The sequence below is a fragment of the Glycine soja genome, chromosome 12, assembly GCF_004193775.1.
Source record: "Glycine soja cultivar W05 chromosome 12, ASM419377v2, whole genome shotgun sequence".
Lineage (NCBI taxonomy): Eukaryota > Viridiplantae > Streptophyta > Magnoliopsida > Fabales > Fabaceae > Glycine > Glycine soja.
In genome coordinates this window covers 19,704,504-19,719,266 of record NC_041013.1, presented here as the reverse complement: position 1 = coordinate 19,719,266, position 14,763 = coordinate 19,704,504, and the positions used below count along the sequence as shown (strand labels likewise).

At 35.6% G+C, this 14,763-nt stretch overlaps 3 protein-coding genes and 1 long non-coding RNA gene across 5 annotated transcripts; all 4 read right to left on the bottom strand.

Moving 5' to 3' along the window:
- Positions 1-233: 233 nt before the first annotated feature.
- Positions 234-2,143, bottom strand: LOC114378279 (nuclear-pore anchor-like). 2 transcript variants are annotated; one of them, XM_028336848.1, is made up of 6 exons: positions 2,069-2,143; positions 1,900-1,971; positions 772-927; positions 636-689; positions 409-496; positions 234-309 (listed from the first exon to the last, which is right to left on the bottom strand). In XM_028336848.1, exons 1-6 carry the CDS (start codon positions 2,102-2,104, stop codon positions 293-295), a joined length of 423 nt encoding a protein of 140 aa, XP_028192649.1. In that variant the 5' UTR covers positions 2,105-2,143; the 3' UTR covers positions 234-292. The 2 variants fall into 2 exon arrangements, with proteins under 2 accessions (XP_028192649.1, XP_028192650.1); XM_028336849.1 differs by having other exon boundaries at positions 409-493.
- A 1,373-nt stretch (positions 2,144-3,516) lies between these two features.
- Positions 3,517-7,479, bottom strand: LOC114378548. The gene is made up of 4 exons (XR_003659367.1): positions 6,756-7,479; positions 5,943-5,991; positions 4,111-4,381; positions 3,517-3,924 (listed from the first exon to the last, which is right to left on the bottom strand). It is a non-coding gene; the product is annotated as an uncharacterized LOC114378548 (long non-coding RNA).
- Positions 7,480-8,050: 571 nt separating this feature from the next.
- Positions 8,051-11,152, bottom strand: LOC114378859. Its single transcript, XM_028337456.1, has 10 exons — positions 10,868-11,152; positions 10,553-10,765; positions 10,198-10,461; positions 9,427-10,119; positions 9,067-9,320; positions 8,801-8,968; positions 8,620-8,724; positions 8,444-8,516; positions 8,253-8,348; positions 8,051-8,166 (listed from the first exon to the last, which is right to left on the bottom strand). Exons 1-10 carry the CDS (start codon positions 11,150-11,152, stop codon positions 8,068-8,070), a joined length of 2,250 nt encoding a protein of 749 aa, XP_028193257.1. The 3' UTR covers positions 8,051-8,067.
- Positions 11,153-11,298: 146 nt separating this feature from the next.
- LOC114378858 lies at positions 11,299-14,490 on the bottom strand. The gene has a single exon (XM_028337455.1). It carries the CDS (start codon positions 14,488-14,490, stop codon positions 11,299-11,301), a length of 3,192 nt encoding a protein of 1,063 aa, XP_028193256.1.
- Between the last annotated feature and the right edge of the window lie 273 nt (positions 14,491-14,763).

Sequence of the window (14,763 nt, the reverse complement as noted above, 5' to 3'; positions counted from 1 at the left end):
GACAACAAGAACTACAAACTACAAAATAAATTTTAACAAGGAAATTTACCTTCTCTAGTTAGACCAAAACTAGTTTATTTAAATTCTTCAGAGTCTTGGAGGGTTTTCAAATAAGAAATAATTTGAAGGTTTAAAGTAAAATGAATTCATGAATTTTTATAAAAATTATATCTTGAAGGTTTAAAGTAAAAAATTCACCATACCATATACTGCATACCTACATCCATATGAAACCACATACCTGCTAGTTATGTGGAGGCTAGAATTGAAGCAAGTATCAAAGGCACATCATTCAAAAAAGGAGTTTTCCTATTATCCCGACAGTGAAGTCAGTGTGTTTGTAGAAGAAATTGATTTTGTATGAAAATGTCTCAATAGCAAGAGAGAGATTAGGGAAAAAAATATTACCTTGTTTAATTTCATCTAATTGCCTAGAAAGTTGTTGGTTCTCTTTCCCTAGGTGTTCCTTTTTCCTTGACAAAACATCAATCCTCTTCTAGAAAAGGATGGTAGGAAGAAGAGAAGCAATGTGAATATATATATATATATATATATATATATATATATATATAAAAAGAAATATACAACCATCCAGAGAACTCTATCCATTTTCCAAGATAAGAATTTCCATGCACCTTAAACTGAGCCAGCAGTTTCCTATGCTTCTCCGAATCAAGTTTTAGGTTAGCCTGTTTTAATCACAGCAGAACAAAATGTTAATAAAGAAAATATTTCTTCAAACATCAAAGGTAGAGAGAGTATCTCAGAGACCTCATTATGCAGAATGTCATTAATTCTCTTCTCTGTCTCTGCTAGCTCCAATCGGCAGTTTGGAAGATCTTTCTCTAGGCATGAAACAGAATCCTGCTTTTCTGATAGACTTTTACCAAGTTCCTCAATCCGAGCATCCCTCTCTCTTAGTTTATCCCGATGAGATAAAGTATAAAGATAATAAATTCAAGAAAAGATACTGACAACTCACTTCAAATTGAGTACATGCAATAAATAGAAATCTAACAATGTTATCTTTTTCTGTGAGTGTGTATCTATCTATCTACGAAAACTTGAAGTTTCTTGCAAATTTCAAAACTGCTCGATCTGATTTTTAGCTCTATTGGTATTCCAAATATAGTTATAATTTTTGGGAATGGAATTATATGTTCTCCACCTTCTTCCACTTATTTAGTAAGCTAATATCTCCACCTTCTTTACTTACCTAAAAGAGATTAATCAAGAGATGAAAAGTCCTCCTATACAAAGAACTCTAAAAAAGATTAAGAATTTTTTTTCCTTGTAAATTGATTATTCATAAATAGACAAATTATGAAAGAAATAATATAAAAGGTTGACAAATTATAACTCCAGAACCAAAAAGTTCATAAAAGAATAAATGATTTAAATATTTTTTCTTACATGTATCTATCTCTCACTACCAACATTATGTTTTAGGATATAATATATAAATATCACGGTATATATATAGACAAAATGATCTCGATCTTGAGACGTGTGGGTATCATTTCGCATCCCTCCTAAAAAATACTCCAATTCTTCTTTTCTACTTAAACTTTTCTTACCTGATTTAAAGATGGGCCATGCAACACAAAGAAGGATTTTTAGCTTTATCAAAATGAGGATTTATTTTTTTTGCACTTCACACATTGGTTTCAGAATTATCATTCTAGAAGCAATTCTGGAAGTGCAGAATGCAATTGTCTCAAAATGATTTTATTTAGAACGCAAGTTTGATAACCAAGTAATCTTAAATTACTAAACAAGCCAACTTTAGATAACAGATTTTATGTATGCGAAAAGGAACACCAAACATGTATTAAATGATAAACTGTGCTAGACAACTTCAAGGTTGAGAGATGCCTGAATATTCTTAAAATAAACAACCTGGATTTCTCTAGCAAGTTTCTTCACTCGATCATAATCCTCAACATCAACATTTTTACTCCTTTCAAGCAACTGAAAAAAACAGAAAAAAAAATAGAAAAATAATGTAGACCAAACACACAGTAATACATTATAAAATTTTTTTGGTCAAGGTTTGATAAGAAAATACCTCAGAAACCTTCTTATTGAGATTATCTTTTTCCATTTTTAATGTTCCAATTTCTTTCTTATGGTGCTGAAGCTCAATTTAAAACTTGTGCTACCACCATGACACACTAATTAATTATTATCAAACGCACATTCTAGATTGTACCCATTCTTTTTTTCAGTTAAAAGAATAAAATGATAGTGCTAAGACAAAAAATTGTCAATTAGCTAAATATTCCTAGTTGTTAGGATAATAATGTTTTATTTTGGAGACATGAAAAATAGTTATATAATGAGTATATGGCAGTCTTAAGAGAGATGTAAAAAAAAATCATGTTAAAACTAGATTTATCCGCATTTCATGCTATGTAACTTTGAAAAGAAATTTCAAAATTATGAGGCATCGATTATTACCTGCCCAAATAAAGCTTCTCTCCAAAGACAAAGTAGGCTAGAATTGCCTCTAATATCGTAGAAAGAGGGTTAAACTTTGTGACAAAAACTGGCCCTTTTTTCTCAGTGCACCATAGTTGAATGTAGATTATCAAACCAGCAACGACAACTCCCTGCCATTACAATGATTGTGTTATGTTAGAACTCTGGATTTTGTACTTTTTCTTTAGTATGGAACAAAAAATTGTAGACTATATAAGCTCATTATTATACTTAACACAATATATTGGGGACCACAAGTCAACGTTCAGCCCCATAGCCCATGCTGAAGAGTTGTATTCTACTATAACTGTGAAAGCAGCAGATTGTGCTGCTCCAACAAAACACATCCATGTGGTGAGTGAGAGTTGGGCAGGGTATTCTACTATAACGTCAGTTTTGAACCGTCTTAATAGCCGTCGTCGTAAAAGGTGCAAGTATTTTAAAGACGGTCTTCTAAACCGTCGTTGTAAATAATATTTTTTATGACGGTTGCCATAAAACCGTCCTTATATGTATATGCGTTTTACGACGGTTGCCATAAAACCGTCTTTGTATGTATATGCGGTTTACGACGGTTGCCATCAAACCGTCCTTGTATGTATATGCGTTTTACGACGGTTGCCATAAAACCGTCTTTGTATGTATATGCGTTTTACGACGGTTGCCATAAAACCGTCCTTGTATGTATACGTATTTTACGACGGTTGCCACGAACCGTCGTTGTATATGACATGCGAAAATGAATTTTTATGCCGGTTATAAAATAACCGGCGTAGTAGGTGTAACATACTAAGACGGTTATACAATAACCGTCGTAGTATTGCTTTTTTTTTTAATCTTTTTTTATTTATTTTTTGCTTGACTTTTTTTTTTGCCTTTTTTTTAAGGTATTGCATTGGCTTTTTTTTTTAATTAATGTATCTATGAGAATTTTTAAAAAGCAGAAGTATAATGGAGAAACAACAATTAGAATAAAAAAAATGAGTCAAGAGTCAACACTAAAGAATAAAATACAAATTGTATATAGGAATCAAAATGGCCTACTAATTGATAAAAAGTGAAAAGTATATGCTGGATAAAATGATCAACAAGGTAAATATTAAAGCATTTTTTTCTTCTTGAGTTAAAGACCAGTCAAGCTTGAAGCCAAAAGGAAAAAAGAACTTGTAGCTGTTCAATGTACTCTGCATAATAAAGTGTGTTCAATGCAAAGTTACCACTCCATTCCATCGAACCTTGAGGATTGATAAAGCCATCAAGATAAGTCTTCATTAAAATTGTTCTTGAATATTGCTTCCATGGTCTTCGAAGATAAGTCCTAACCGGGTTTTGAAACAACAATATTCCAAAAAGTTCCTCGCATATCGTGATGGATGCTTCATAGAATCAGAAGCCTCTTGATTGAAGCTCTCCAGAAGATCACTTGAAGAGGTCCTAAGGATTCTGCATTATTTGTTTTATATTACAGTTGAATTTCCAATCAAAAGTATGACCCATTGTGTCAAACAAAAAGGAGTGAAAGGTCCAATATACCAAATAAACTAAATCCAACAAGACTGAAAATTGAAAACTGATTATGAAGCAATAATTTCCAAGAAAACATGCTAAGATGTACAAAAATGCACTTACTTTGAGCATCTACGAACAACTAGGTTTGCAACAGGAGAGAGCTCTCGTATAAAGTTCTTCCCAGCAGAAGGAGAATTTTCCATCTCTTCAAATTCTTCACCAAAGTAACTCTTCTTGCCAAGCAACCATTTCAATGATCCTTCTTTTACCAAACCTTCAAGCATATTTCTGGTTTTGCTAGCGACGGGCATATCTCTTTCCTCCCCACTATCTTATTGAGTTGGAATACAAGATACCCAGTACCTAATCTTTCTTAAAGTTGTTGCATTTACTGAAACATAAAAAGTTCACAAAAAAATCAGTCACACCAAATTGAATCCTCAAAACTATAAAATCAAACTACCAGGTACCAACCAAAAAGGCTCAACCTATCCACTCCCATCTGCATGACATATAGGTATTACAGTTGGAACTGAGTGATCAGACCTATAACTAATAAGCTAAAAACAATTCTTACAATTGTAAATAAACTTGTTAATAACCACTTATGGAAGAAGAAGAAAAATGAAGTAAACTTCTCAAATCAGATAAAATTAATTTATACATCTCAGCTTTTGGAGAAGTAGAGCGAGAGAGTTTTTTTTTTTATAAAAGTTGAAGAACATAAGTTGAATTATGAAACTTTTCATAATCCTGCAAATTCTAAGATCTAGTACTGCATTATATTTCATATTGTTCCCTCTCTAGCTCTCTTTCCCATCCATGAAGTTCATAACTTGAAAAATACAATAAACTAGATAAACATAGCTTGAAACAGGAACATGAGTTAAGGAATTAAAGGTTAGGTTAAGCGTATACTTTTACTTTTCTGAATTCATGTCCATGTGGGTTACATTAATTTCTTATGATATTATGTTACATGCATTGTTTGCTATTGTGTTCCAACAAATATAGAAAATTGCACAGGCTGAATACGATTAAATAATCACTAATCTCTCTTGACTATGTCCAACACATGAGTGCAGACATTAATTTCAAGATCACTACATATCTATTAACTTTCCATCATGTAAGGTTAAATGAGAAATCAGCCCAATCATTCACAGATACAAGTTTGATACCCTCCTCACTCTAATCTGCATATAACTACCTCACGGTCTCTTTCTAAAACTAACTCGTACAGGGTTTTTAAGCTACTGATGGCAATTTTTAAAGGGGGGAAATTATCTGAAGGTAAGAAGAGATATGAAGAGATGTTGAGGAAGATAAAGTGTCCATTAACAACATACAAATTAGCCAAGAGAAAGGGCAGAGGAGGCAGAGGAAATACAAATGAGAAAAAAGAAAAAAAGCTTAACCAAATTGTTAAAATATTTTAAAAATTCATTATTGTATCTTAGAATATTTAAGTACCTTGGAAGATCTTTTAAGAGTGCTTTCCATATTTCAAGACTTATTTCTTGTTGATAGAATAAGGGCCAATATATTTTGTATATATATCAAATCAATATCAATTTCAGATTATTCACTAGCCTATTTTCACTTTCTCCTCCCCTACCTAAAATCTCTATAATTTCAGCAGAAGATTTATCAGTGTCTCCATAATTAGGAGATAAGAAAGACAACAGCCTATTAGTAAATATACTCTTGTTTATTTAAGATCAAGTTTCCAAAAGCATTAAATACAATGAGGATTGGCGGTCTAGTACCAAATTTATGCATGATAGATAGTTGTTTAACATTAAAATCAAAGGTTTCTACATTTAAAAAACACAAAAGCCAGAGATTCACTTTTAGCAATTAACTTATACATAAAATATTCCATACATCAAGCAGATTATGAAGCACATATACAAATAAAAAAAATTCAGAGATCTAAGATAACTAATCACCTGGACTCTGTGTGAGTGAAAGAAAAGTCTCTTCTGCAGAAGCATTCGGCTGGAAAACAATTTTGAATTAAAAAACTGAATCAAAATGCTCAAATCAGGACATTTATGAGAAAGATTATAATTAAAAAAAAAAGTCATGGGTATTACATTCCTCTCAAATTAATCAAATTTCATGGTGATAGAAAGTATAAAAGACATTCTTAAAAATAATAAAATCTGATCACAGATGCCACATTGGCAATGATAACAGTAATGATGCATTTGCATAAGCAATGAAATTTGAATCACAAATGACAGAAATACAATTCAGATATTCTACAACTCAAACATCCATACAGAGGTATTTGACTTTGTATTATTTCATATCATTCAATTAAATTGTTCTTAAAACTTTAATAAATACAACTTGATGTTTCACAATATTACCACACTCCTAGCAGAAACTATATTTATTATACCCCACATGACATAGAAACTACTTATTTATAAAACAGAAACTAAAAGAACAATAGAAATAAATATAAATATTAAAGACAGGAGTGCTAGGAACACACTTTGTTCTATTGGTTATAATTTATTGAAAACCACAAAATCTTGAAAGAGATTCATTAAATATGATGTAGAAACCACACAATTGTGACTTTCAATAAATTTCAACCAATAAAAAAAAGTGTGTTAAAAAACGAGTGTTTGAGACTGCCTTCCTAACATTTCTCTAGTAAATAACTCAAAAATAGTTGAGTCTTCATTTTCAACTGAAGTTTATATTTTCAAAAATCAAAGATAAGAAGCAAAAAGGTTTTATGAACATACTTTCTTGAGTCTGATCGATCCATGCTTAGCTTCTTTGTTTTAGCAGGCAGAGCAGGATCACTTTTACATATTGATTTACTACATTCAGGGTCCACAGAAGATTGGGGCATGGCAATTGAAACACCTGGAATGTTGAAACTGGATTCCACATGCTCCAGGTTGTCCATGGTGCCAGGATGATCAGGACCAAATTTTCCTCCGTCATTTCTTCCACTAGGCAAAATCTTCTCACTACGAGATGTTCTAGACACATTCTCTCCTTTGCAGGATAAGATATCTACAAATAACTTTAGAATTTCAGTCCATCCCACAGAATATATAAACCAAAGAATTATATAGACATTACTCGTAATTAACAAACTGGAAAAAGTATGTATTTGCCCCTCCCCCTATTTACTGCAGTAAAAATAATCCATCAATTTGCACCCTTTTATTTTGAAAGGGAGATTCTAGGAGTTTTCCAGGGCATGAAGCCCTTTGTGCATCTAAATAAAAGATTATATTAAGGCATCAACTTAGTCATCCATTCCAAGCGTGTTTGTGTGTGTGTTTGATAAATGAAAACATATCATAAGAGCAGAAACAAACACAAGGATCAGGAGGTATCCTAACAGCAACAGAAAAAAGGGTGAAATACACTTTACCTCCTTAAAGTTTTTGTCCTAATTAATTTTAGTATATCAAGAAATTAAAGTTTTCCACCATCATGTATCAGAATTACATATTACCCTTTCAACCCATGAAGATTGAAGAAAAACCTGCAGGATGAACTGTGATTATTCATGAATGGAAATGTCCTAAGACACAGATTACAACAGAAATAAAATTCAGCTACAAACCTGAAATTCTCAGCAAGAAGGCACATATTAGTGTTTAAGTCATCACCACCAATAACGACGAGGCCATCCAAGTCTATGTTGTTAGCTGTTTCTTTCGATTATTTAACTTGCACCATGCAAGTACACTGAACAAGTGCATCACACTTCAAACAAGCTAAACAAGTGGTAAAATTAATTAATCATATAGTAAACATGAGCCCTAACAAAAGTCACCTATTAAAATGAATCTATGAACTAATAATTGCGTTGATCCTATTAAAATGAATATTTTGTAATAAAATAAAACCACAAACTAAAACAATTTAAGCATAAACAATGGAGACCTTAATTGTGCCTTTCATATACACTTAGCTAACCGAACCATCAAGTAGTTTGTTTGCAACCATTAATGTCACATGAAACAATTGTTTGAAATTTTAAACGAAATGATGTAATCACAGTAAAAATGTTCTACTACATAATGAAAATCCTCTTTAGCATCCGCTTTTCCTAATACTTAAAAAGAATGTTGCCCATTTCTGGCGAAGTGTGGTGATGGCCTCCACGTCTAACGGTGATCCATCAGAAAACCACTACAAATTTAAGAATTGATGACATTATTAGTAACTTAACAAATATTAACCAAACCTACAATTGTAAGTCCATGCATTACGTATACCTTGTTCCAGTCATCCTTCAATCCACCAGTCACTATGCACCACATCCAATGCATCACATAATATCCGCACTCGTACGCTCCAGTTTGGACATGACTCTAAATTTAACAGTGAAAATTGTTAGTTAAGATGCAAGACTTCAACATGTACAAACGCTTCATTAGAAACAGGTAGAACTTCAATAATTGCTAACCTTTGGTTCAACCCACCGAGGTGCAGGTTGATTAGACATGCCTTCGAAAGAACTGGTTATTGTCTTCATTGCACTAGTAAAAAAAATACAAACAACCATATAAGTGACAACCATTATTTCTGAATATGTAACAACAATTACCTCCACAAACCATCATTTGTATATTTGAATAGAACCTGTTAATTGTGGCTTTGATGCTAATGTCTGGCTTCTTCCTCAGAGAACAAAACCAAACAACTGTGTTTTCCGTTGGACACAAAACAAATAGTTGCCAATGTGCCCTGAAGTTGACAATTACAATTAGGTTTTTATTCAAGCAAAAAAAACGACTTCAATTACAAGAACAGTTCAACTTACTGATGCAAGTAAGCTCCTAAGTACAACTGCCTTTGTGATTCCTTGACCCATGTTTGAATGTATTGTTGGCATTGTTCACGTCTGTCCTTAGCATTGTGTATAGATTGAGGCTCCAACAGACCATACAGTGACTGATCAACTTTGCTTCTACCACAGTTATTCATAAAACTATTTCCAAAACAAGTCATGAATATTGTAAATGTTTTAGATTCAACAATGTTGGTTATGACGTAATCAAACATAAAGGTTGACGAAGAATGACTTACATGGTCCACAGCTGCAGGATAGATATGTTCAAACACTTGTCACCTGATATTATTTCCGCTAGATCAGCATGTGTGATGAAAAATTTTGCCCCAACATCAGGAAGTCCAAATTGCGTTGCCTCCCACGGCACTTCCACTGGAGTCTTGTACACGTAAAATAATGTCTTCATCAATTCGCCCAACGGATCAGCTTCAGCTGCAACCTCAGCCTCACCAAGACGTCCAACTGGAAAACGCGCATTATGATTTGAATCCTATATGGTACAACAAAATAAGTAGTAAAGTTAATCACAAATGGTGTATTACCAAATTTGTATTCAATTAAATGACATTAGGCAGGGCGATAATTATATTACTTACATCAGTTATAGGCTTCACTAGATGTCTGGGCCATGCAATGAATGTGCTACTCGCGTCCCTGACATACTGAATCTCTGAAGTTGGAAACGGGACACTGGCGTCACCATCGTAAATTGTCTCAACACAAACCCTTACTACATCATCCGCGTAAGCAACATTGTGTATAATGCCACCAACTCCATACATTTTTCCCGCAGCCACCACCTGTGTACTATCGCCACACACAATGTATAACCCCACAATAGAAGCATCAAGTGTAGACCGCTCCTTAGCAACAACATTTGCAGCAGCCTCGGCACAGCTTTCTTTGGTGCTGACACGTGCAACCAATACATCAGGGATAGACGGTCTAAAAGGAGCTGACTGTTGCGTTTGAATTTGTGATAACTCAGTCTTGATCGCATCCAACTGCTTCTGCAATAAGTCGATAGTCCGTTTGTTTTCGTCTTCTACCTCTTTCCTCAACTCTTGCTTTATGCTTCCTATGATTTCCACCAATTTATCTGCACTCATCGTCGCCGAAGAAGTGTTGGAGCCACTACCACGCGGTCCATAGTAATTACCTATAGTGACACCATGTCCAGCAACACGAACCCGACCTGGGTGCTCTGGACGGCCAATGGCAGTGTTCAGAATGTCTTCACGACCATGCGGGACAAAAGTTCCCTGTGTTGATTGTTCCTGCAAATCATCCTGTAACAATCACAACAAGTAAACTTATAAGTGTCATTACAACTTAAAATTTTTACGGGTGACATATATTGAGCTTACAATTTTGTCTGCGATTTCTTGAGCTGCAGCAGATGTCATTTGCCCAAATTTGTTAGTTCTAGCCTTCTTCCACTTCACATGTCTTGCAATAGGGGATGGAGGGTCGACGACCACATCTGTATTGTCAGTACCGTCACCTTGATTGACTCTTGACTTTGTTTTCTCAGCCATCAATTTTTTTTCAAGCACGTCGTACCCTCCACGAGAAAGTATGTGGGGACAGTCGTTGAATTTTTGAATTTCCTGTGCTTTTTTACGGATTCCCTGTCAACATTATTAAATACAAGTCAATATATCAAAACTTTGACAACAATTAAATAAGTTAAATGTTGAGTAAAAGCAATTCAATTTAAACCTTCCAAGTAGGTGTCTGTCGAGTCTTTGAAAATGCTTCCCATGTTTCTCGATCGAAACCATACTTAGCAGATGGATCAATGTTTTGTTGATCGTCTTTGTCATTGTATACATATCTGGAGGTCAGGGAGGACTTAAATTGCCTCCATCTTGTCGCAACCGTGGACATAACCTTCTTCTTCGCAGTTAAACCTTCAGGAATATCAAATTTGGCCTAAAATAATAAATACTTTTCAATCAGTAACTGCATAAACCAAATTTCCACAGGCATTAAATATACACAAAAGTAAACTTGTTACCAGTTGAGTGGACTTACCAAAATGTCATCCCATACAATAACTTTTAGAGTGTCGGGGACATCTTTCCAAGTAGCATGAACAATAGGGATTTTCTCCCGCGCCACTACCCCCAAGTAACTATGGAATTTTTCTTTATGCGGGCCAGATCCTCTACCAGTACTAGTGTTGACGTGGACAGTTGGTCGTGCTTGATATAAGCTTCGTGCAGTTAACCTTCGGAGCCTGGTAGTTTGTCTAGTCTTCCTTTTTGTGGTTGCACTAGGAGAATCTGGTGGTGGAGGGGATCTCGGGGGTGTTGTCATGGCTGCAATCAAAAAGAAAAATTAATTATGCCAACTTAATTGTCACAACATACAAGTATGAAATTGAAATTATAATGAAAGACAAATAATAGCAAATTGAAAATCACAATGGACAACATAAAGAAAAATTGGGTTATATACCACATTCAAGTAGCAATATTTTCCCATAAGCCTTCATCATGATCGATCCGATTTGCAAATACATCATCCTCCTCATTTTCAGCATTTACCGAAGGCATTTCTGTGCAGAACGTTGGGATGTCGTTAACATCAAGGGTTGAAGCATCAATATCGGGAGGGATACCAGTTGTTTTACCCTGAAGAACCACTGACCATCTCGTGTCACTGGGATCTTCAACGTAAAACACTTGTCTTGCTTGCGCTGCCAGGATGAATGGCTCGTCCTTGTAACCAATTTTTTGAAGGTCAACCAAAGTAAAACCCATTTTGTCTTGTCGGACACCAACATTTCCATTAACCCATTGGCACTTGAAAACAGGCACTCTAAATTCACCATAATCAAGCTCCCAGATTTCCTTAATTAGTCCATAATAAGGCATGGACGCTCGAATAGGATGATTATCTAATGCACTACTAAAGTGCTCCGAATGAGCATCAATCGTTACTCCACAGTTTTGCACAGTGTTGTTATCATCCTGGGATTTTGTGTAGAAAGAATAATTGTTGATATCATACCCCTTCCAAGTTAAGACATTGAGATTAGGCCCAACAGCTAACAATGATAATGTCTTAGAAGCGCTGTCGCTAGCAAATATTGTTTTCCTAAACCAATTGACGAAACTCTTATTGTGCTCTTGCAACACACGCATCATATTCATGCTTGGGTTACAAGCTGTAACATATTCTTTGTGAGCATCTATGTATGGTATAACTTCAGCTGTGTTGTTTAGTACATATAAATGTGCTTGTGACAGTTGCTGGCGATCCATGGTTACAACATTGAATCCTCGTGTCCCCCTACCTTGGTGGCTAGACTCGTGACGGCTTAGAGGAAGACCCACAGGTGAAGCATTTTCAATGTAGTCAGAACAAAACTCAATAGTTTCTTCTGCCACGTACCTTTCAACAATGCTTGCTTCTGGCCGATATTGATTCTTGGTATAACTTTTCAATACCTTCATGTACCGCTCCACCGGATACATCCATCGCAGATACACGGGCCCGCAAAACCGTATTTCTCGAACCAGATGAACAATCAAGTGAACCATTATGTCAAAAAAGGCTGGTGGAAAATACATCTCCAACTGACAAATGATAATCGAAGCCTCATTTTCCAATTCATCCAACTGTTTCGGGTCGATGACTTTGCTACAGATGGCATTGAAGAAAAAACACAATCGAGTTATTGCAACCCTTACTTTGTCAGGCAATATACCACGAATGGCAACAGGCAACAATTGCTGCATTAAAACATGACAATCATGCGACTTCAAACCAACCAACTTCATTTCAGTCACAGATACAAGGCTCTTGATATTTGAAGAGTATCCTTGTGGGACTTTAAGATTTTTCAAACAATGACAGAAACTTTTTTTCTCAGACGTTGACATCGTATGACATGCTGGCGGTAAATATGTTCGAAGCCCTTTTGACACTGGATGCAACTGTTGACGTATGCCCATTTCTGCTAGATCTTGACGACATTTCAGACCATCTTTTGTCTTCCCTTTAATGTTAAGCAGTGTCCCAACCAAACTATCACAGACATTTTTCTCAACATGCATAACATCTAAACAATGTCTCACATGTAAATTGCACCAGTAAGGCAGATCAAAAAAGATGGACCTTTTCTTCCAAATTTTGTTTGCCAAGCCATCCTTTTTTTGTGTCTTCCCATAGATAACGGCAATGTTGTTCACCCGATCAAGAACTTCAACACCTGACAAAGGAATCGGTGCACTGTCAATCTCAGATGTCCCATTAAAGGCTTTCTTCATTCGCCTATATGGGTGAAAAGGTTTTAAAAATCTTCGGTGTCTTGTATACACTGTCTTTTTGCCATGCTTTAATTGGATGTAACTTGTTTCTTTCTCACATATGGGACATGCATGGTGGCCTTTCACACTATATCCACTCAAATTACCATATGCTGGAAAGTCATTAATGGTACAAAATATCAAGGCACGCAACTTGAAGGTCTCATGAGCATTCCCATCATACAAATCAACCCCTTCTACCCACAATTTTCTGAGGTCTTCAATCAAGGGAGCAAGATACACGTCAATGTCATTTCCTGGTTGTCTTGGACCGGCTATCATCATAGACATCATAATGTACTTCCGCTTGATGCACAACCAAGGAGGGAGGTTGTAGATTATTAGCAAAACAGGCCACGAACTATGATTGCAGCTCAAGTTTCCAAATGGATTCATTCCATCCGAAGCAAGACCAACCCTTAGGTTTCTGGGATCTTGGCTAAACTCCGGATACAGCTGATCAATTGTTTTCCATTGAGGAGAATCAGCAGGATGACGGAGCAATCCATCTTTGATCCTGCCATCAGCATGCCATGTTAGATTTTTCGCGTCTTCTGCATTAGCAAACAATCGCTTAAACCTTGGTATTACTGGAAGATACCAACAAACTTTGGATGGACGATCTTTGTATGTGGTTGCATCCTCACCGCAATCGTTGGAATTCACTTTGTAGCGTGACACGCCACATGTAGGGCAATTGCGCAGTTCAGCATACTCATGCCTATACAAGATACAATCGTTAGGGCAAGCATGTATTTTTTGGTATTCCATTCCAACAGGACATAATATCTTCTTTGCCTCGTAATGATTCTTCGGTAGCGTGTTATCTTCAGGAAGCATATTCTTCAATAACAACAGTAATTCGTTGAAGCTTTTGTCACTCCACCCAAATCTTGCTTTCAAATTCACCAAAGCTAACACCCCTGACAACCGTGTATACTTAGTGCATCCGACATACAACGGTGTCTTTGAATCATTATCTAACTTTTCATAATATGGTGCATGTGTTTGCCTAAAACCCTCTTGTCCAAGATCGCGTAGCATGTCTTCTATACGATCACCAACTTCTTCATGAAATCCAACATTTCCAGGGGTTGATGACATTTCTGATAACTCACCATGCCATATCCATCTTGTATAAGTAGGACAGATACCATCACATATCAGATGTGTTCTAATGTCATCCAAAGATTTTCGTCGACCATTCAAACATTTCACACATGGACAGAAGTATACCCCACGAAAGTCTGGAGCATTTTGTTTGGCAAATTGCAAGAAATCTTCAACCCCATTCTCGTACTCTTCAGTTATGCGTGGTCTTTTCATCCAACTCCGATCCATATTTGGTGTACTGTCAAACGAGGTTCATTATCTGATATGCATGCGAACCTCTCTTTTTTATTGTAAAAAGGTGTGACCCTACCCCATTCAGGAAGACAGTTTTTTACTTCATTCAAACAAACAAGTTAAGGCGGTTATGTTAAATTTGACTAAATTTCGGCAGCATTTCGCTTTGGTCTCCAAGTACACGACATCAAAGCGGTGACATCAATTGACACCGCTCATGTATGCACCCAGAGAACAAAGCAAGATGCAGTGACCGAAATATAATCA

What these genes read in the sequence shown, in the direction of transcription:
- LOC114378859 (XM_028337456.1), bottom strand. Translation starts at nt 11,152, where the DNA reads ATGACAACACCCCCGAGATCCCCTCCACCACCAGATTCTCCTAGTGCA. An exon ending in ATCCTGCAGCTGTGGACCAT is followed by an intron (nt 8,969 to 9,066) that starts GTAAGTCATTCT and finishes TTTTGGAAATAG; the next exon opens with TTTTATGAATAACTGTGGTA. An exon ending in CTCGGTGGGTTGAACCAAAG is followed by an intron (nt 8,349 to 8,443) that starts GTTAGCAATTAT and finishes TGTTAAATTTAG; the next exon opens with AGTCATGTCCAAACTGGAGC.
- LOC114378858 (XM_028337455.1), bottom strand. Translation starts at nt 14,490, where the DNA reads ATGGATCGGAGTTGGATGAAAAGACCACGCATAACTGAAGAGTACGAG.
- LOC114378279 (XM_028336848.1), bottom strand. Translation starts at nt 2,104, where the DNA reads ATGGAAAAAGATAATCTCAATAAGAAGGTTTCTGAG. An exon ending in TCAATAAGAAGGTTTCTGAG is followed by an intron (nt 1,972 to 2,068) that starts GTATTTTCTTAT and finishes TGTTTTTTTCAG; the next exon opens with TTGCTTGAAAGGAGTAAAAA. An exon ending in ATGACATTCTGCATAATGAG is followed by an intron (nt 690 to 771) that starts GTCTCTGAGATA and finishes TGATTAAAACAG; the next exon opens with GCTAACCTAAAACTTGATTC.